The 22,196-nt window shown below is 41.6% G+C and overlaps 1 protein-coding gene across 5 annotated transcripts in view; it reads right to left on the minus strand.

Annotated features, from left to right (window-relative positions):
• Positions 1–5,074, minus strand: part of LOC147896286 (uncharacterized) — a 15,145-nt gene extending 10,071 nt beyond the window's left edge. For 3 of the 5 annotated variants that reach the window (XM_087382177.1, XM_087382179.1, XM_087382175.1), the window contains exons 1-12: positions 4,696–5,074; positions 3,905–4,188; positions 3,709–3,784; positions 3,487–3,614; positions 3,355–3,399; positions 2,860–3,163; positions 2,317–2,758; positions 2,154–2,214; positions 1,980–2,054; positions 1,460–1,802; positions 1,158–1,263; positions 899–989 (exon numbers count right to left, since the gene is read on the minus strand). In XM_087382177.1, the coding sequence (XP_087238303.1) occupies positions 899–989; positions 1,158–1,263; positions 1,460–1,802; positions 1,980–2,054; positions 2,154–2,214; positions 2,317–2,758; positions 2,860–3,163; positions 3,355–3,399; positions 3,487–3,614; positions 3,709–3,784; positions 3,905–4,188; positions 4,696–4,810 (2,070 nt within the window). In that variant the 5' untranslated portion in view covers positions 4,811–5,074. Of the gene's footprint in view, positions 1–898; positions 990–1,157; positions 1,264–1,459; positions 1,803–1,979; positions 2,055–2,153; positions 2,215–2,316; positions 2,759–2,859; positions 3,164–3,354; positions 3,400–3,486; positions 3,615–3,708; positions 3,785–3,904; positions 4,189–4,426; positions 4,510–4,695 lie in introns of all 5 variants that reach the window. The other 2 variants (XM_087382178.1, XM_087382176.1) reach the window with 2 other exon arrangements.
• Between the last annotated feature and the right edge of the window lie 17,122 nt (positions 5,075–22,196).

Below are 22,196 nucleotides of genomic sequence, written 5' to 3' on the forward strand. Positions count from 1 at the left end.
CACCCCCTCTTCTCAATATCCCTCCTTATGTCTCATGCTTCCCCTCACCTTCCCTAGCCGTCTCTGAATCGTCTTCACTCCCCCTCGCTCGAAGCCCACCCCTCTCCTCACACCTCTTTCACAGGCCATGCGTGGCCTTGTTGAACTTACTCCACTCTCTCCCATCCCCTTTGCCAATTCAGTGAACCCCCTCCTCGACACTCTTCCTCCTCTCATGGTTCCCTCACGGCCAGGCCACTGGGGCCTGGCAACGTTTCTGCCCCCTCAATATTCTCTCCCTCCCCTTAAGCGCAACTGATCTCGCCTTTCTCTCCTCACTCCTTCCTTTCCACACACTGACACAGCCAGGCCACTCCACTTGGCGATCCCTCCACTTACCCCTAACACTCCCAACCCACTCTCACGTCCTCACGTGCTCGGCGATTCCCTCCAACCCTTCTAGAACAATACGGAGCTCACTCTAAGCCCAGGAAACTCAGTATTGGACCGCATGGGAAAAGGTAAATTGAGAATGGGCATTCATGGGATGAAGATATTTGAACGGGAACAACCATGGCCCTGCATGGCCCTGCACAATACATCAGGAAGTCACCCAAACCAAACAATTTGCAACATAGAAACCAAGAGGCAGTGCTCCAATTTTCACTGAAGCAGATTGAAAGCAGCACAGAACACATTCATGGATGAAGATATTTGAATGGGAACAAGCATCGCCCTGCACAAACATCAGGAAGTAGCCCAGACCAAACAATTTGCAACATAAAACGAAGAGCCTGCAGTGCTCCAATTTTCACTGAAGCAGATTAAAGCAGCACAGAACTTTACAGCACATTAAAATTGATATAAACTAACAAATCACATAAGCTGAGCTGCATGCTAAAACCTTATGTATCCTCACCTGCAACACTGGATGTGAAGTCTTCCCATCTACGTTTGATCCAGGAAGGGAAACACCTGGAGGCCAGGGAGGAGCTCCTGAGCCATAGTACCTGGATATAAAGGCAGCCAGTCTAACTGAGGATGTGCATTGTATCAAAACCCACAGATAGAATACATCATAAATACAGTAGATCACATCCAGCCACAGGAGATGCTTTGACACAGAAAATGCAGAGACAGCTCTAGCTCGTTGCAAAGAGAGATTCAAAGAAACTTACGCCATTGGGGGTAGACCACCCATCCACCCAGCCAGAGGTACAGGGGCACTTGAGCTGACAGCAGTTGAAATTGTTGACGGAAGGAATGAAGAAACCGGCAAAGAGCCTGCACCACAATTGAAAATGCTTGTTCAGGGACTCGAGTTTCAAAAGTCCAAGCACAATATCAGCTCCTCCTCCCAATCAAATTGAATCACACTTGAATAATATTGCTTCAATATGACAACCACAACAATGGGAACGCTTTGAATGTTTTGATTTTACGACTACCAAATAATTGCTGAAACAAATGATTGACTCACCAAAGGATTTGTGCATCATCCCAGTATCAGCTTTTTGAGCCTTTGGCGGCCCTGGGTCAGGGATCCCAGCAGACTCCCTATCCTTTTCCCTTTCGTTTTCTGTGAGTCCTCTCTGAATCTGGCAAGGCATTTCCTCTTTCAGCAGCTGGCCAGATACATGTTCCTCATGCTCTTGCTTTTCCGTCCGATTCACACCATCATCTCTCTCCTTGAGCTTGATGTTATTACTCTTTGTTTCTTGCTTCTTCAATTCTGTATCTACATCCTCTACGCCCTTGGCATGTTCAAATAAATGGTCTACCTTGACAGGAGGAGCCTCTGTAGGATACTTCATCAAAATGACCTGCATTCCGGAAATACACATGAGCTTAAAAGTTAAGGTGCAACATCGTTCTGATCATTGCACCTTCGAGGCATGCCTCCAAAACTAATTGAATCCATGCACCATAAGATTTGTCATCTGGTAGAAAGACTCCTGGCCATCGTGGATTTGATGGACAGATGGATCAGTTCAACTTACAGAAGTATCCTCAGGAGAAATGGATTTGTCCACAGGCATAGCGTCTTCATCCAATGGTACTTTCAAAGGAAGGGACTGGCAGTAACAAGAATCGGTTTATGAGCACACAAGGAAAGATCAGATCACAAAAGGGAAGTCAATATTCATATCATACGAATCAAAGATTCAGCTCACCATCAAATCGATCTTCGACTTCGATGTCTCAACCTCTTTATTGTGCAGAAAATCATGAGTTCTGAAACACACAACAAAACTGTGATCAAAGCTATAAGCAACAACGCCCCAAGCAGCTATTAAGACAAATCAGTACACGTTCTAGCCTCTGCTAATTAGTTACCTGCTCAGACTCTCACATTTTGCAGAACCTTCATTTCTCAAGGAATTTTCTGTACAAGCTTCGATCTTGACATTGGCAGGACTTGAAACTATAGAATCAGAATGGCCTGATTTCCACTCTTGCAAGTCTTTATTGTCTTGCACCTTCTCTTCAGGGTTTTTTGCTTCAATTCGGTTTTTGTTTCTGTGCTCTACAATACTCACTTTTGCATCCTCTATACCATGTAGCTGAGGCACAGAAAGTGCAGAATCTGTAGGAACCGTGCCTTTCAAAGCCTCAGGTTGGTCACTGAGACCCTCATCAACGACCAAGTGACTGCTCTCTGAAGCCGTTGCTCGCTCAGCCTCTTCAATAGGGGAATGCATTAGTCCAGGTGGGCTAGGAGCAGCCATTCGAGTTGGTGTAGCAGCTGCAACAACCCGAGGTCGTTTCCTTTTAGGTGCTGCAAAATAAGCGTAGCTTATAAGTAGGCCATATCCAAGACAAAGACACTCTAGTTACAGTGACAGATCTCAAGAGAACAATGCCACAATGTAAACATACCCTCTGCAGCAGGTACTATCGCATTCTGAACCTTGAGGACAGAATATCCATTGGCCTTACTGCCTAGAACTTGGACTTTTGAAGGACCAGGTCCTGAACCACTGGGGACATCTACGTGTGATGGAGAAAGAGCAGGCACGTGAGGAGTAGCAGTCTTGACAGCTTCTGTCTCCACCTTAGTTTCTGGCTTCTGCTCAAACTTGGATTCTGAAATCCCCAAACTTGAAGGCATGCTCCTGGCAAGAACGAAGAGTGCCTCAGCTACTTCCACCTCTTGATCTGATATTGTAGTAGGCTCGGACACCTGCAAAGGCATCCAGCTTCATAAACACTTCCAAAGTTGTGAAAATCCTGCGTTGTTCTGCGATTTCTAGTTTGCTAACAATCTGTTATAGCTTTCCACACCTTGCTTTTCACACACTTGTTTGCCTGCAAAAAAAATCATGGGCAGCATGGAAAAACAATCGATTGTTTGAAAATGGGACTAATCAGTACCTTAGGAACCTTAACGGCCCGAACTTTCATCCCGGGCGGCGGTTTCTGCAGGCAGCACAACTCATCTCAGCTTTCCAGCTATTGAAGGCATTTGGGAGGGGAAAAACAGAGCAATCGGTAAGATTGCCTCACCAGCCTTCTGCCCAGCTTAGCAACGAGGTTAGGAGAAGAGACCCCGTTCAAAGACGTCTCTGGTGCCACCGGAGACTGCTGTCGAGAAACATCTGCAGGAAGAGGATCCTGTTGCCGCCTCAAGGCTGCTGGCACCAAATTTCAGGCATTAGCAACGTACAAATCACTTATCAACAAGTGCTACGTTAAGTTATTGAAGAGCGAAAACGCGTATTTGCTTACAAGCGAATCTGGAAGAGGACGACATAGCAGATCGCGCCTTCCGTGGCACTAGGATATCCATAAGAATCTCATCTTCCTGCAACATTGCGATGCAGAACTGGTTAGGACTCAAACGGTGAGACTTCTAACCAGATCCGTTAAAAATTTTCTAATTGGTGAATTACAAACTATTAGAGCATTGCGCAGCAGACCTCACCTTTACCTTTCCATTTCCCTTGGATTTTCCAGGTCGCCTGAGAATCAGCGGTAAAGGCGGCTCATCATCGTCCTCAGAGGCTGCGACTTCAGTCTCCTCCGTAGACTCGCCCGCATCGTCGCAATTACTGTTGCGTGCCTGAACCTGCGTTTCTTGAGGTCCGTGGCGTTTCCTTTTGCTGCGCGGATTTGCAGACACGGAAACCTGAAACAAACTGACTTTCTCTTTCTTGGGTCTCTCCCATGGCCTCGAGTCACCAGCGTCGTCCATTCTGTCGTCTTCATCTGCCAAAGCCATCAGTAGTTGCAAATCAGTGAAAATGTAGTTGCAAAATGCGAAATCGTTTATCGCGTATCCTTGTCAAGACAGGGGCTCTGCGAAGGATAAAACTGGCGTTATCGTTTCAAAACCATCTCTGGGCGACATCCTCGAGACTGCAAATTCTGCACCGCCTAAGCAAACTACGAGTGCGGCAAGAAAGACCCGCCGATAGAGACAAGCAAGCCACACAATGGCGAACACCTTGCACAGCCACCAGAATTCCTTCCAAGGCGGTGTCATCCACAGGGTGTGAAGCTTTGATCGAGCCAAGGAGAGCGAGCTTGCTGCACTCGACCAATATTCGTTTGTGAGAGGCGGACAAGAAGACAGGAAATCGGGGACGAAAGGGCTGAAACCTCCAAACAGAGAGGCACAATTCCAGCAAATCTGGGGGAAGTGATGGAGAGCCATCAAGTCTGAAGCAGATCCGAAGAAGAAGAAGCGGAGGGAGAGAGAGGGGAGGCGGTCACCTGAGGCATCTTTAGGGCCACTGATGCGAGGTCTGCGGGGGGGAGCAGACGCTGCAGCAGCCGCAGCTGCTGCTCCAGTTACTCCGCCTCTTCGACCTTCTCTGTTCCGTTCCATGGGAGAAGAGGTCCAATTGAGGCTGCGAGGAGGGGAAAGAAGGATGGGAGGCTAAGAAAAGATTGAAGGTTGCATGGATGCCGGTGAGGAAGCTACCGGCGAAGGGAGGAGAAGGTGGAGAGTTCATAAATGGGGAGAGGAGGAGAGCATGGAGGGGAGATCAAGGGGGAAGCATTGAAGGGAAAGAGAGGAAAACTGAAGCTTTGGCTATGGCGGAAGCAGAGCTTTTGGCTATGGCGGAAAAAGCACAGAACAGGCCTCAAAATACACAAGTGCTTCAGTTGAAAAAGGATGACGAAGAAGAAGATGGATCGCTTTTTTTCTTTTCTTTTTTCTTAAATCCCAATAAATAAATCGGAAAAATCGCTGCCCAGAAAATCCTCCCCCAAAAACAACAGACGGCCGCCCGAACCTCCCACTCCCGAGCCTCTCAACGGCTACGATCCCATCTCCCACCATCCCTTCATCGTAGCCGTCCATTTTCTCCCATAAACCGTCCCTGGTGCGAAGATTTCCCGCCCCGCCTGCCACGTCACCCAACCTCCGGTACGAGTCAACCCTACGCGCGGGCCCCACCTTGGCCCGTCCCACCCGTCGATCTAGATCGACGGCCCCAGTTCCGCAAAGTGCTCGACGGCCGCGATGCGCCTATCCGCGACGGGAGCATCTAGACCGTCCGATGGAAAGGACGATCCTACGGCTACCAACACCCCTGTCATGCGCGCCGTCCATCTGCGATGTGGTACCCACAGCTATCCATCGCTGCGGTCGAGGTCACCGAGCCTGGAGGTTCGGAAGGCGGGCCCCATGCCACGGTGTAACGGCCCGGCGTCCGGGTCGGTGCCCGCAGCCTCCACGTGCCGAGACACGTGTCTTGCGGGAGCGAACCAATGACGGGAGCTTTTAATGCCGTTGATTGATTATTCGAGATTATGTAATTTTAAGTAATTGGTTTTGCTTTTTCCCCAAGGTGTACTGCATGTCATTATCTCCTGTGATACTTTATCGGCCGAGCCTTAATTTAGAAAGATTATATTCCGGCCTAGTTCCGAGGCTTAGGGTTGGTGACCAACCGTAGATCTCCCCGCCTGCCGAACCTGCACCTGCTGCTGCCTCCTTCCTAATCTCCGCATGCGTCCTTTCCCCTTCCACGTCGGCTCGGTCCCCTTGGTTCGGCAGCCTCGGTAGTTGATTTCACTGTGGCTGCTTTCCTCTTAATTTTTGTCTCCATCAATAAAGTAAGCTAGCCTTAATTTTTTGTCTTAATAAATACCCTAAGGCACATGATAAGAACCCTAATTTAAGTCTTAATTCATTCCTTGTGATTTTTTTTTAAAGAGACCCCTCTCGAAATTATCTTGGGAGTATAAAATTTGTGTGTTTTGTTTTCCCGGGTTCCACCAACCCGCTACTAATATAAGTGTTCTTACTTTGTCTCGAGCTACAAGTTAGCCTGAATTTTTGTCTTGATAAATAAAGTAAGGCACACCCCTATACAATAATTTTTTAGTATCTTAATTAAGGAGTTTGAAATTTTGTGTTCTTGAGCCACAGGTGGGACACTTGAACACATTTTAATAAACTAGGTGAACACATTTAAATATACTTTTGCTATAAATTTTTAAGAAACCAAAACTTATGGTCCCAGCTGAACACATTTTAATAAACTAGGTGAACACATTTAAATATACTTTTGCTATAAATTTTTAAGAAACCAAAACTTATGCAAAAGATTTCCCCATAAACAAACGATAACTGCAAAATCGCATTAAGCCATTTCAAAAGCACCCTTCCACCACAAGTGATGTGAATCCTTAGTACTCCTTTGGTTTTCTTGAAAGGATGACGACAAATTGAGTAGAGACAAACTAGATGAGCTTCTATCCCTTGAATATACCATCCGTATTGCCTTAAACACAAACATTCTCACACCTTTGACCATGCATAATGCAACTTACCTCCATCCACACTAAGGTATAGTTTTATGATTGTCACTTAGGTACAACGAGCATCCCTTCCTCCCTCTCATTTTTTTGGGGCAAGGGAACCAACAAGCCCTCTAACTCAACAAAATATTTTTTTCTTTTTCTTTTTCTAAGGGATTGACCCCCCCTTTTTTCCTCAATAAAATATTTAAAAGGTCTTAATCTAAGGGATTGACCCCCCCTTTTTTTTCTCAACAAAATATTTAAAAGGTGTTAATCCACAGCATGCTCTCATGTCATCCTCTAGAGGAGAGAGGAGAGGATGACATGAGACATGCTATGGATTTAAGAGCTTTTAAATACTCTTTTTAGCATTTGGAAAAAAGTGTCCTCTCTTTTCTAGTGTGCTCAACTCTTACTTTTCTACACGTCATATCAATGAGATGCAAATAGTACTAGTAAATGGTTCTACCTCCATTTCGATAAGATGCCAATATGATTCCCAGGTAACTTATACAAAATTACTTACCCATACATGGCATAATATAACCATGAGAGTGCACTAAACCACTAAAGCATCCATGAGACTACACATTGTTATTGTTAATTACAATTATATCAGGAGCGAGCATAAGGTAACTATGAGAGTGCATATAGTTACTTGCAATTAAACCACCTACTTAGTTACAACTTGAATTGAATCATAGATTACATACACAAGTAATGTTCATTCATGCAAGGCACAACAACTCCAAATACTCTATTGGCAATCTAGCAAATAGTTGCACGTGTAGATAGGATGCTAACTAGTTTAAGCCTTGAAATATAGAGTAAGGTCACTTATTTTAATAACATATATAGATGCTTTATTACCCTATATAGAATGTTGAGCAACGTTAATATAAAGCATGTAATATTTTTTTAAAATTGGCATGACATGAGAAGATAAAAACTAATCAATAATTAAACATTGGTATTTGTGTGCATAGGCTAGCGAATGCATGCTTTAGCGTAACAATAGGGCCCGACGATCACCAATAAACGTTTGCTAAGATGTATTGTTTCTAAAAGCATATTTTACACCGCTTTGTCTTTTCTAATCGTACTTCCGTTTATTCCTAGGCATCCACATCCTATCACCTAATGATAGATTGCAAGGTTTTAAAATGTTGAGCTCACTAAGATACATCCTGAAGTAATCATTTCAAAATTATAAAACTCTATAATAGTGTTTCAAAAGTTTTCAAATATCTTTACTGATAAAATTTTATGGCAAGTTGTATTTCTTATCTTAAAAGTTTTATGGAGTAGATAGCACCTCTCTCTCTCTCTCTCTCTCTCTCTCTCTCTCTCTCACACACACACACACACACGCACACAATTTGCACAAGACTCTTATTATGATGACACATTCAAGAATGAGTGATATCAGATCAACTTACAGATAATTCTAAAGCTCTATATGATGGCAATAATGTCATGTTATACTTATCTCTCAATGGAAAAAGTTACTCAACATAATGCTTTTATTGCGCTATTTTTTTTTTAATAAATCAAAATTTAAAGAAGTTGTTTCTTAAATTTTACATGTTGTAAACACAATCACATACTCAAACTTTTCTAAATAACGAAGTGCATTTGGATGAGACTCTGATCACATATCTCGATACATTTGACTATAAGTATATGTACCTTTCTTAAATGTGTATCTTCGTGAACAAGCAAAAGATGGAGCACTATCTTTTATTAGATTTCTTGTTTAACCAATATTATTTAATATTGCACATTTTTTGTTTTTCAAAGACCAACATGTCTAACCATTATCATTGAGGTCATATTGAAGACAAAAGTGGATTATGGGCCATAAAACAATTGCATACAAAATAGGACACTCGAAGAAAAGGGAATCAAGCTCATGTATTGATAAGGATAATGTGGGGCTTATGGGCATGATCCTCTCATATGAATTAGGATAGGAATTGTGTCCCAATATTGGGACACAAATTTGATGCCAATATTGGGGACATTCAAAGTCAATGTTTGGTTCTCAAGGAAAACATATACGTGACTCACATGTGACAATTAATTGACAAATCTCAATTAGGCAAAGAATTTCTATGATAGTGCTTCTCCATCAAGCATGGTATAGCTATTTTGACATTCTATCCCTTGTTCTAGTTGTGTCATTTTGAGTTTACATGTCTCTTGCTAGCTTACATGCCTTATAGCTGAATATTTGTCCTTTACGAAGCTTTGTTCTCCACGGCAACCCTATGTCTACACTTTAGGATGTGTTTGATCTCACCCAAACATGCAAATATTCTTTGTTTGTTTTCTCTTGGTTATTCAAGGTATATTTTTTATATCTATCTGGGTATTTGGAGTTTCTCCTTATGATGCTCATCTCCTACCTGCCCTATGTTTCTCCATACTCCCTTACATGCCACACACACACACACACACAGAGCATGAGCATGAGCATGCGTGTGCGCACACACGCACATATGGGCATACGTGAATACATGCCACACATGTGCATGTGTACATGTGTGCATGAGTACCATGTGCATGTGTGTATGTTCATGTGTATGTGCATGGGCATGATATATGATTTTGTTATGTAAGTGAGTAAACCTATACAATATAGAAAAGAGGATTATGTAGATCCCTTTTCATAATTAACATTTTGTTGAGACTCTCCTTACATACAAAATGTGAATGAAATAATAACCTTATTGAGTACAAGTGTGTGATTAAACCAAACATCTAATTAAAAATTGGGATAAAAATAGAGAGAGAGAGAGAGAGAGAGAGAGAGAGAGATGATGGAGTGGGAATTTTAGCAAAAGCCAAAAAAGTTTGGAAACTACTTTTGCTTCTTGATAGTCATTCGATGTTACTATAATGAAAACACTTCCCACCATTGGTTCTTGGGCTAATGATCCTCTAACTAATGACCCTTAGAGTAGCATCACCATGATGAAGACAAGAACACGCACTATTTCATTAATGATGGTCATATAATAATGCTTGTAAGAGGGCAAGTAATAACCTCATGAATGCATTAGCTAGTGGCCCGTTATTGCCCACCAATTTTTTCCATTTGCAAATCAAACTTGAAAACACAATGTTCGTTAGCTTGCCCAAATAGTTTCCCATGATAAAGGTAAGAACTCTAACAAAGGGTGGTTCTTAGGTAAAATGGTGGTTTTTTGTAAAGGGTGGCTACTAAGCAAATTGGTGGATGTACTCAACAATAAAAGTTAAGCCCTTTGGAGAGCTACTACACCATACCCACTGATGTCCCACCCCAATGACATATCAATGATTAGAAGAAAGAATTCAAGAAAACCCTTGAGAATCCCTAGCAATAGCATCAAGAGCTAAATCATGGATTGAAAAACTCAGACAGTCCCACTTTAGCTCAAGTGGGAGGGATATGTTCTATGTGTATTTTGCCCATATTTTGTAATTCATTTTCTATGTGCATTTTTTTGTGACCTAAACCTCCTTTCAATAGGGACCATGCATCTAGCAATCAATTGTCTCTCATTTTAGAATCTGATTGGAACACTGAAAGTATAGGTGTCTATGTACAACAATGGTACACAAGCATCACTCAACTGTTGGAGAGTCAACCTTAGAGTGTTTTATAAATCTAAGAAAATCCTAAATCTCAAACCTTCACAAAACCTTGCTAAATACTCGCCATAGCAATCTTCTAATTATATTTTTCGAGTAGATTCAAGGGTTTGATAGCCACATATGCAAGCCCAATTCAAAAGGGAACAAGATGAGGAGGAGGAGGATGAGGGCGCTCTAACAAGATCGACCCAATGGACAAGTCCAAGGAAGAGGACAATGGGAAAATGTCTCCAACAAGGAGTATCAGGGACAACTACTTTGGAACCTTTTGGGATGAGTAGTATGTACCTACTATTTGGGTAATATGTAGTTAGTTTGGTGGAACCTTTCGGCATGGGTAATATGTAGCTACTATGGCCAAGCCTTTAGATGTCCAAGTAAGGGGTTTATGATTTTACTTCTTGCTTTTAGTTCTATGGCCATCCAAATAATTCCCGTGATAAGCAAGACCAAGAAAACAAGGAGAAGGGTGATGAGCTGGATTACTTTGGAAATGAGTAGCTGGTAGTTGCAATAATGTGTAGCATGTAACTACAATGATGGAGTCCTACCTCTATGCACTGGATTTAGCACACCCCACCTCTATACTTTTTATATCATTTTGGCCATGCCTACTCTATTTTTCTCAGTTTTTGTAGATGGTGTTTTATATACACAAATACATATATGTTTCTATGTATGTCCCTCATAGAATTGTTGCTCCATCTTGACATTCATGGCATGGTGTTTCTATGTATGTCCCTCATAGAATTGTTGCTCCATCTTGACATTCATGGCATGGCTTGTTTTGCAACATATTATTAGGCCTCTAATCGCATTGTGCATGCATGTGAATCATTAGACATTCCTTTCTCTTTTCAAGATGAATTGGAAAAGAAAGGGAAATGGGAAGAAGTTAGAATGAGCTTGAGGGATACTCAAAGTTGCCACATGCTAGTAGCTCGTTGAAGAGTGCAAATATGCAATTATGGAAATGGAAAGTCATTGAGCAAGAAGGATCCATCAAACATTGCAATAAGAACCCTCCGACCCCCCCCCCCTCTCTCTCTCTCTCTCTCTCTCTCTCTCTCTCTCTCTCTCTCTCTCTCTCTCTCTCTCTCTGTATATATATATATATATATATATATATCCCCCTAGAGTGGTGGCTTTAGCCTAAGTTCCATGCCTTATTTGCAACTTATTCTTAAACCTTTGGTATTGCTGCATAGCTATAGGGAAGGACTTTGGACCTTTCTTTACCTTTCAATATGAATTGAAAAATAAATAGAGGTGAGGAGGAAAAATAAATAGACATTGGACCTTTCTTTACCTTTTTAATATGAATTGAAAAATAAATAGAGGTGAGGAGAAAAAACTAATCATGCATAGGTACACAAAATTTGGTGGTTGATGTTGCTATGCATGCTACTAACTTGCTAAAAATGCAAACAAGAAATTATGGAACATCATTTTGACTTGGTCTAAAGCCGTCAATTTATTATAATAAGCATGCTCTCTCTTCTAGTATAGCTACCTCATTCTATGTTTTCTACCATATTTGCAATGATTGTGAAGATTTTTGAACTGAAGAAAGCACTTTATTTTTTGAAGTATGTTTCAAGAGCTTAGTACAAGAAAATTGATCATATCTCAAGTCAAAAGGGTTTGTTAAAACTAAAGACTATCAAGGGTTATATAGTCATAAAAAGATGGAAATCTCACAATCATTGTCATTTAGGTGGGTGATTTAATCATAGTAGAGAATGACACAAAGAGGATAGATCATGTAAGGTAGAACTGAGTAGGGAGTTTGAAATGAGACATCTAAGAGAATTTTATTGCATGAGATCAACAAGATGGAAGATGGGATATTTCTCAATTAGAGAAGACACTTTGATGAGATGTTTGATTAGTTTGATATGAAAGATTGCAAACCTATTAGCACTTCAATTGAAATAGGTCACAATATCTTTAAGATTGAGATTGAGCAATTCCAAGATGCTACATTACCTCGACATTTTGACAGGTTTATTTGATGATAAGGACTGGACTAGATATATCTTATGCAACAGGTTTGGTAGCCAGTTTATGGTGGCAAACCCATGTGAGCATGATTGGAAAGTGGTAAAAGGAATATAAGTGGTAAAAGGAATATTCAAGTGCCTCAGTGGTACAATGAACCATTAGTTGTCCTACCTAAAGGATCCCAGTCAAAAAACCTTACCTCATAAAATTCTATGATTTAGATTGAGTTCTAGATAAAGATGCAAAGTTGGCAATTGGTTTAATACCCTACATGCAATACGATTGTCTACTAAAATGACAGTCTGTGTAACTTTTGACTGAAATTTAGAAGTAAGGGCATGGTCACGCATGGCCCCTACTTCTAAAATTAGGCAAAGTGGTTCACGAAAAAGGGGGAAGTAGTTCATTTGATAGAAGGAAGCATAGCCCCTTCTCAAAACGAGGGCTCCATTAATCAACATTGCATACTATGGTTGACAACAAATATAGTGTATACTACTTTATCAAAATATGTTTCTAAAGCAATATGGCTTTGAAGGCTTCTAGGTGAGCTTGATGTATGCCAAGGGGAAGCTACTATGATATTTTATGATAACATAATCAAAATTGCACTAGCAAAGAATCCACATAAAAAAAAACAGATTACACCATAGTGGAGAGTGGGAGTGAACTGAGTAGGAAAGCCGTGCTGCCTACCACCCGGCCCATCATCACGCATGCAAGTAGAGGCTCCTTGAAGAGACATAAAGGGGGGACTCCATAATATTATAGACGATGGGGTGGTTTGTGAGTGTTAAAATATTGACATGATCCTGGAGGACGATGTCCTTGTGAAAATAAGCCATTTCTATAATAGGATGTGCCGTTAGGTTATTGCAATGAAGAAGTATGTCTAGGTCATTAGCGGAGAGTGGGTACTCAAAATTGATACTGGGCTACGTGGAGGTAATAGTTGAAGGTGTCTTCAACCATGTAGATAGAGAAGGCTAGTTATACGCTGTTGGATTTGGAGGAGGCTTCAAGAATCCTACAGGCAAAAGTGGCTTATAGGGCCTTGGAAGTGGCGAAAAAGGGTGGTTTGAAGCTGGTCAAAGGCACTCGGTGGCCTATAAGTTACAGCTAGAGGACATCCACCGCTCGAGCTGGAGGGGCTTGCAAGGGCAGTGCGTACTGGTCAAATCTCGTCTATGGATGAACCGCAATAGTTCCTAGTATTTGAGTGCGACATTCTGGCATATACATATGTGGCGAGATTTTTTGGCAAAGGGTTCTTCTTGGTGCGTTTTGTCTTGGAAGCTTTGTGGAATGATACCTTGGGGAGGTCGTTCATGTTTGCAGGCACTTTGGTGCTGGCCACCTATGGAGTGCTTCCTTCTCCATGTATGAGTTTCTCTACCATGATTGCCCGGTGGATTTTCCCAATCTACCTCAATGCCTAGGTGAATCGGTTGATAGGATTGCTACGTCACTTGGCAAGCTTCTGCTCATGCCTCTTTCTGGCTAGATCTCCATGGGCTATAAACCCATCGTAAATGGGCTTGGATACTATGGAATAGGGCACAACCAATGCTGATGCCCAAGTAGACGAAGAGCTGCCAGATGCCAACCACAGAAAGAGGCTCTTGCATGACAAACTCTGGGAGGATAGGTCTAGCAATGGGAGTGAGGTGCTTACCCTTAAGCCTCAGGTTCGGAGTATCTTGAAGAGAATCAAGGAAGCAGCTTGCAATGCGGGGATGAGGAAAGAGAAACGATATAATTTTTATAGAGATGCCTACAAGGTTCTTGCCCATCAACATGGCAGGGGTACATGGTTCTTTGGTGGTGTTGTCCTGGAATACTAGAGGTTGGTGCAGTAGGAGCAAGGAAAAAGGATGCCTTCGCATGGTCAAGAGGTGGTAGTCTCATATCATTTTGTTGCAAGAATTGAAACGTGGGTCCTCTGATGGTTTGTGGTTGGATTACCAAAAAATGGGTTTTGATGCCTTTATTAATTGTCCTCGGCATGGTAGGGAGGTGTCATGGTGTTGGTCCATAGGGATCTCAGAACGAAGGAGATTTCAAGAGATGGTGAGGGGTGGTTTGTTGCATTTTCTTTGGTTAAAGATCGGTTTCTTCTTCATGCTACAAGTGTGTATGCCCCCCATTCCCCCCAAGATAGAAGTAGCTATTGAAGAATGCTACCTCATCGCTGGATGCAGATCATTGGGTAGTGGGGGGGATTGGAACTTCACTAAGAGGGTTGAAGATAGGTCTCACCCTGTTCCCCCATTGGCTGGGTCAAAAAAAGAGACATGGGAGGACCTCACTATGTGCAAAGGGTTGGTGGACTGCAGGGAGCTAGATGCTAATGGGTTTGCACTTTGCACGCTCCTGGATGAATCGCAGGAAAGGGCTAGATTTTCGAGCGGGTGGGCTAGACGAAATCTATGTTTTAAACATGGTTGGTGGATTTGTGGCCCGCTAAAGGATGAGTATGTGTTGTCGACGGCGCTCTCTGATCATGTGCCACTTTTTTGGTCCTTTGATGTGCCGATGGTGGTGGCAGGTAGGTCCCAGGACATTCCTTTCACTTTTAAGAAAAGTTATCTGCGTCCAAAAAGTTTTGCAAAGAGATACGACATTTATGGAATGAACACGATCCAGCGAACCATGCCAAAAATGGGATGCCACCATTCACATTATTCATATTTAAGCCAAAGATTTTGATAGGCAGTGCAAATTTGACAGGAAACTTCTGTCTGCAAGAAAAGGAATTTGAAGAGGCAACGTGGGTACATGTCAAGTGTAGACAATGCTGGTTGTCAGTTGGTGATTGCCCATCAAAATTCTTCTTCCAGGTAGTCAAGCGCAAACAAGAACGAGATCTCAGTCATGGACCTTGAAGGTAACATCGTGAGCGAGTTCTGGCATGTGGCCGTATCTTTAAGATGGAACTCAACTCTACTGTCAAGGCATCTGCTCTCGGAGACTCCTAGTGGCATGTTGCTGTGGAAGAACTTCTTGATGGAGTGAACCCAAGGATATTCAAGTATGTGCAGGGGGCTGCTCTTGAGAAGCCGTTCTCAACTATCTAGCTAAGGGAGGACCTCTTTGCATAGCAAATGATAAGGCCTGGGCCTTGACTGCTGCTTCCTAGCAGAGTTCTTTTAGGAATCCTGGGATTTGTGGGTGAGGACTTGACAGCTATGGCAAACATTGTAGTTGAGAGGGGCTTTCTTTCTGTTGATGTCAACCCAACTTTCAAGCCTCGTTAGGTTTTTCCCCAAGAGGCAACATCGCATGAAGGTGGGAGATCAGTGCCCCATTAACATGCTCAACACCTCCTACATAATAAAGTGTGTGTGTGTGTGTGTGTGTGTGTGTGTGTGTGTGTGTGTGTGTGAGAGAGAGAGAGAGAGAGAGAGAGAGAGAGAGAGAGAGAGAGAGAGAGAGAGAGAGATGTGCACATGAGATAGCTACATGTACACTATGTTGTATAACATAAACATGACTATATACATGCGAACCCCTTAGGGTTAGGGTTAGGGATTGCCCCTAATGCCCTATCTAGATGGTGCAATTTACACCATCCTTAACACCCTCCCCCCTAAAATTGCACTAGGTAAGTAGAGGATGCATGTACAAGACTTTTTTGTGTTTCGTTTGGTGCATATGATAGCATCCAAAACTGGAAAAGAAAATTAAAGAGAAATCAGAGTAGTATGTGCATATGTACAAGACCTTTTTGTGTTTCGTTTAGTGCATATTATAGCATCCAAAACTAGAAAAGAAAACTGAAGAGAAATCATAGTATGTGAGCATAGTGACTACCTAGCGGAAGCATGTACAATGAGTACAACTTACTAGATCCTATACATAACATGCATTTCCCCCTCTTAAGTTGTGGGTCATCCTTTGCATTCAGGAATAAAACCCAGAAGATAGGCTAAAGGGAAGAGAAAGGAAATATGTAGAAAGTAAAGTCCACCTAGATCAAAGGCTGGTCAATCGAAAGATGACTGCGTGGAGAACTGTGCGTATGGCTGCATGCTGAACATGTCATAAGTCATCACGGACTGTGTAGCTACTTTGTTGAAGAGGCATTCGGATGTGAGGCTAGTCGACGTAGCTATGGAGAAAGAATCCGGTAGGTTGTGACATACAAGAGTGTCACCAACCCAAAAGAATTGACAACAATGTCAGAGGTATGCTACAGTAGAACCATGATCTCTATCAAATGATGCAAGGTCAAAGAAGAGTGCATAGTTTCTGTGGATAGAGTGATCCAAGGGCTGAAAATATGGGACCAAAGGTGCAAGTGTGATACACTATTCTGTTGATGAAGAGGCCTGGCAAACTGACAAAATATAAGAACATGTCCAACCTGTATGCTCAATGAGTTGAAGGTCAACTGATGTGTGCATGGCTAAACATCCATCAGCATGGGATGTAGCATCTGTCATAGCCTCATCAAGAAGGAGCTGATAGTAAGAAGGTCTTAGAAGCTTGAAATACAATTGAAAAAACATATGGTGTCCTGACGCATAGGATGAGCCAAATGCTGACGTCGAGACTGATTTGAAGTCCTGAATCCAACCACTGATCTGCATCAAATAAGGCTATAGCCATAAGTGCATGCTAAAAGACTGAGGTTCCTCAGGTTGCACTATGGTTGAACCTAATGATGTCCACTGCACTGGGGTAGGACTGCACTGATGCATAAATATCCTCGGGCTAAGGAGCGATCTGTTGATCGAAAGAGGTGGTGATTACTGGATCCAAGGGTAGTACAATGTGACAGGATTGAGTCAATGCTTGAATGTCCTAAAGACTAATTTGCTGATCTGTACTGCATATCAAAACTATGTCCATGGTATGGTCCGTATCAAAGGTGAAAGCATCAGTGATGGATGCTAGAATGGTATCATCTAAGGAGCTGAAGGTGGTGTGGCATGTATCTCCGCATGTGGCTTGAGATGTGAGTGCCTCGTACTGAGGACTTACCTGCTGCTGAATAACTGCATGATCATAACTAAACATCAAGAAAAGTAGAGTGCCTTTATTGCTTTATAACATTTAATACATCAAAAAGATATCTCATGGAATATTAGTTTTGACTACATCAGCACTTACATCATGAAGTAACAGAAAACTATCAACTTCAAAAAATCCTAAGAGTGGCTTCTCAAAGATGGAAGGAGAAGCTAGAAGTTTCCTCTTTGGAGTCTGAAGCAGCAGCAATAGTAGTATCTGTACATGGATGTTTTAATTGAAGGTATGCTTATATATTAATATAAAATCATGGTGAAAGTTTATCAAGATAGTTTTTTTAGTTTCATAATATTGATAGAATATAGTAGACTTTTGCCTATTTTCTTTTGAATTTTGAAGTAAAGTATGTAAATCTTAGCAAACTTTCGACACCAATATAAAAGTTTTGCTTCTTAATGAAACTAACATTTGAAAAATCATCCCTAATTTACAGAGTGACCATGAGCAACAGCAAGGCCTTGAGAAGGGTCAACAGACATAGAAGCCAAGTCATGCCCTAAAATAGGAAGAACCACTACAAGACCCTGGGTATGATCAATAAGGGTAGAAGGGAACTGAGCAGAGAAGCCAGCAAAAGGGAACTGAATGTTAGATCCAGGAGAGGTAGCATGTGGCTGATCTGTTGAGTCCATAGCCAAGGAGGGGGATTTGCTAGAGAGGCTAACCCCAGTAGAATGGAAGGGAGGGATAGTAGCAAAAGTGGTAGGAGCTTTGCTTGAAGAGCCATCAAGATGTAGAGAGGCTGATCCTACAGAAGAGGGTAAGGAAGCACTAGTTGCTGCAGCTTTCCTTTGTAGGAAGGGGGGTATTTTGGCATGATCATCTGATATGAAACAAGAACGTTTATGTCTGGAGATGTTTGAACTTAGTCTCTGGTGTTCAAGGTTGTATGCACTAATAAAGAAGGCAAGTCTTCTCTTTTCGTGTCCCACCATGAAGCAAACATAGCATCAGTACAAATATCTTTATGATTAAATCGAAAATTATTTCTAGAGACCCAAATGAACCAGAGAGCATGGGCCCTTATTAAAAACCAAGGCTCATGCCTTATTTTGCAAGCATCTCCTAGCAATATGGGTTTCTAGCTTATAGGTTCACCACACTCCATCTGAATGAACTTCCATACTTTTCTAGCATGAGGGCAAGAAACAAATAGATGAAAGACATCTTCCAAAGAGTTTAGGCATCTCATACATTTTCCATCACCTTTACCAATGCTAAGTCTTCTAGAATTAGACCAAACTGCTTTGTGCAGAATTAATCAAGCAAGACAAGACATTTTCTTAGGCACATTCCTATTCCATATTCTATAAAATCTGAAATACCATTTGGATCTGTCATCATTCAGTTTCCACCTGATGTTAAGGGTTCTAAGAAGATCCTCCATATCTACAGTAGGAGTTGGAATAGGTAATAAAGAGGAACACCCCATCCAGTTGAACTCTTTATGCATGCATAGTACTAAGCCTCCCTTCCAACTCACTTCTCCTTTTCATAATTCAAGTCTTTCCATGATCAATCTATGATGTTGATTGGTTGAGGAGAACTCCCTTCTGATTTCAAGCCAAGATTTCCACCTGAAAAGCTCTTTGTTCTAAATCTAACCCCAAGATTGAAGACCTTTCTTGAATAAGATAGCTACTACTATAAACTGCTCATCTGTCAGAATGTTAGGTCTAAATATTGAGGACACCCAAATAGAATTAATGCCATAAATGTTCCTTTGCTAGAAAAAAGGAGGTAAGCTTTTATTTCTTCAAAAGCCCCCCAAATAGACTTCCACAAGGGACTCCCCTTGGATTTACAAGGTTCAAGCTTAAAAAGAGTAAAGATAAAAGGATAATTTTTCCAATTTGGGGCACTGCAGTTTCTAATATACCTCATATATCTCAAAAGCAGCTATGCCGAATCCTCCCCTAAATGAAGTGCTGCTTTGATAATCCAAGTAGAAGAAAGCTTTTTAGTAGCAAAAGAAATATCTATCACCCCTAGTCCCCCTTCTTCCTTGGGTTTGATACAGTAGTCCCATCTCACTTTGGATATTTTGTTAATCCCTCCCCATAAAAATGATTTGCATAATCTGATGAATCTGTCTAGACCTGTTTTAGAAGGAGACCAACAAGAAAGATAAAAAATAACAATGGGGTAGAGGCAATGGTTAAGAACCATTTTTCTTCCAGCCAAGTTGGCTTGAAAGCTTCTCCATTTATCCAGCTTCTTCTAAAATCTATCCATTACCTAGTCCCACCTCTGCTTCATTGTGACCTCAAAGCCCATTGGAATTCCCAAAAGTCTAAAAATTATCCCTTTGAATTTTAAAGCATCCTAACTATTGGAGAACACCTTGTTCCTTACCACACTGAGAATGTCATACCCTGTTTTGGAGTGGTTGGTAGAAGATCTTGAGGCTTGACAAAAAACTTCAAGACAATCCATTACACATCTAACATCTTGATCAGTGTTCTAGGAGTCAAAGTGGTGTCATTAGCAAGCTATTGGCATACCAGTTGTTTACCATTAATCAGCTCTATGCCTTTCAAACTTCTCTCTTGAATTTGACTTCTAAGAAACCAACCTAGAGAGTCTGTAGCAGCTATAGCAAAAAGAAGAGCAGCTAAAGGGCAACCTTTTCTAATTGATCTCTTAAGAAAAAAGGGGTCACTCATCACACCATTGGTATTAACCTTAGCTGTAGCATTAGTGAGAAGAAGTTTAACAATTGACACAAAAGAGGGCCCCATTTCCATGTCCTACAGAGATTGAATTATAAAATCCCATTCCAGTCTGTCATAAGCCTTATCAAAATCAACTTTAAGAAAACAAATAGTTTAGTTTCCTTCGCATACTCACATCCTTCCCATATATTAATAATGGATTCAAGAAGGTGATGTCCCTTGATAAACCCCTTTTGCTCTGATAGAATCCAATCTTTCATTTTTGAATCCTTAGAGCTAACACTTTTGCAAATATTTTGTAGTTGCAGTTTAACATTGTTAGAGGCCTCCAATTTTTTATCTCATCTTTGGAGCACTCTTTAGGGATCAGTTTGATAATGCCACCATTAATGTGAAGGGGAAGAGAACGTTTCACTGAACTTTCTTGCCATAATAGTAATAAATATGGGCCAACTAGTTCCCAAAAAGCCTTGCAAAACTCAATAGGTAACCCATCGTCCCCTGGTGTCTTACCATCTGCCATGATTGCCACAACTTCTTTCAACTCTTCCAAACTAAAGGGTCTCTCTAAGTAGGGTAGGTCAAAAGTTTTAATAGCCTTCTCCCTTATAATTTGACAAAACTGTCTTGCTCTTTGAGTGTCATCATTAAGGGGACATGTGCTGGAGAGTAGTTCCTGAAAATGATGCTGGATGTATTCAATATTCTCCTCAGTGTTATTTAAGTGCGAGCCATTTGGTCTTTTAAGGAGAGGAATCTCCTCTTGACACCTTTTTCTTCTGATTATTCTTAATGTTTCCTTAGTGGGTCTATCAATCTTGCCAGCCCACCAATCTCTATAATAAACTTTGGAATCATTTAACTTGATCTGTTCTTGTTTTTTTATATCTTTTTTTGCCTTATTCAGCTCTGCATGGGCCTCCTCATCACCAGCTCTGGCTTTTTGTTGTAATGTTCTGATATTATCTTGAATGCAATCCATTCTTTGAGCTCTTATATGTGCCCTTTTCTTTCTAGCTGTTCTTAGAATGTTTTGAGTATCCTTGACAGCAAGTGCCCAAGCATCTGAGGCTGTCGTGTGCTTATAGAAAGCACTATGCCAAGCCTTATTTACTAGAGTTTGCACACTCTTTAAGTGGAAGAGTTTAGGGTCAGCTTTAAACCAGGAGGGACTTCTCTCCCCAGAGCCAAAAATCACACCTCAAAAAAACAAGTTTGTGATCTGACAAGCTTAAAGAGGAGTATGTTTCCACTCTCAAAAATAGATGACTGTTTAATAAACTTTGGGAGACATAGAACCTGTCTAATCTAGCCTCCCTTCTATTATCCCCAACTTGACTATTGCATCAAGTAAAATCCCTACTTGTGCTCACATCAATAAGCTGCCAGTGTTCTTTGCACTCTTCCCATGAAAGCAATTCAGAACCTTTGATGCATGTGCCCTTTTCCATCCATCTGTCTGTTTTGTTCTCTACCATGTTGAAATCTCCTATTAGAATGCAGTTTCCAATTACACACTATAGAGATTCCCATAGAGCCCTCCTTTTTGTAGCTAAATTAGGAGCATAAAGAGAGACAACTGAGAGATTAATTCCCTTTACACAACATTGCAGCATTAACCATCTATTGTGGTCATCATCTATAGTGACTTGTATGATGTTATCTTTGTAGTGGGAAAAAAATCCAATAGCTGTGCCCCCTTTGCCCTCCTCATGTGAGGTGTAGTACTAAAATTTTCTTCTATCTATCACTTTAAGTCTATCCTCACTCCTACAAGCCTTGACTTCTTGCAATGCTAAAAAAAGAGGTGATAAAGAGTTAGCTCTCAAACAGAAAGCTAACTCGTCACTTCTACTAGGGTCCATAAGCCCTCTAACATTGAGAGTCAAGAAGGTCAACATTTTATTTCACATTCTTCTTTTGCCCCTTTTTAGCCCTGGGGTTGGGGTTGTTCACTTGTACTATAGTAGCTGCCTTGGATTGTCTTCTCTTGTGTTGTACCAATGTGAATGCCTTGCCTTGACTAGCGTCCTCCTGAGATGGTGCTATGTGCCCTTCCCTTGATCATCCTCTGACTCTTCCTCACTAACTTCTACCTCTTCC

Source organism: Dipteris shenzhenensis, chromosome 12 (genome assembly GCF_047967505.1).
Source record: "Dipteris shenzhenensis isolate YYH24624 ecotype China chromosome 12, Dip_SZ_1.0, whole genome shotgun sequence".
Taxonomy (NCBI): Eukaryota; Viridiplantae; Streptophyta; class Polypodiopsida; order Gleicheniales; family Dipteridaceae; genus Dipteris; species Dipteris shenzhenensis.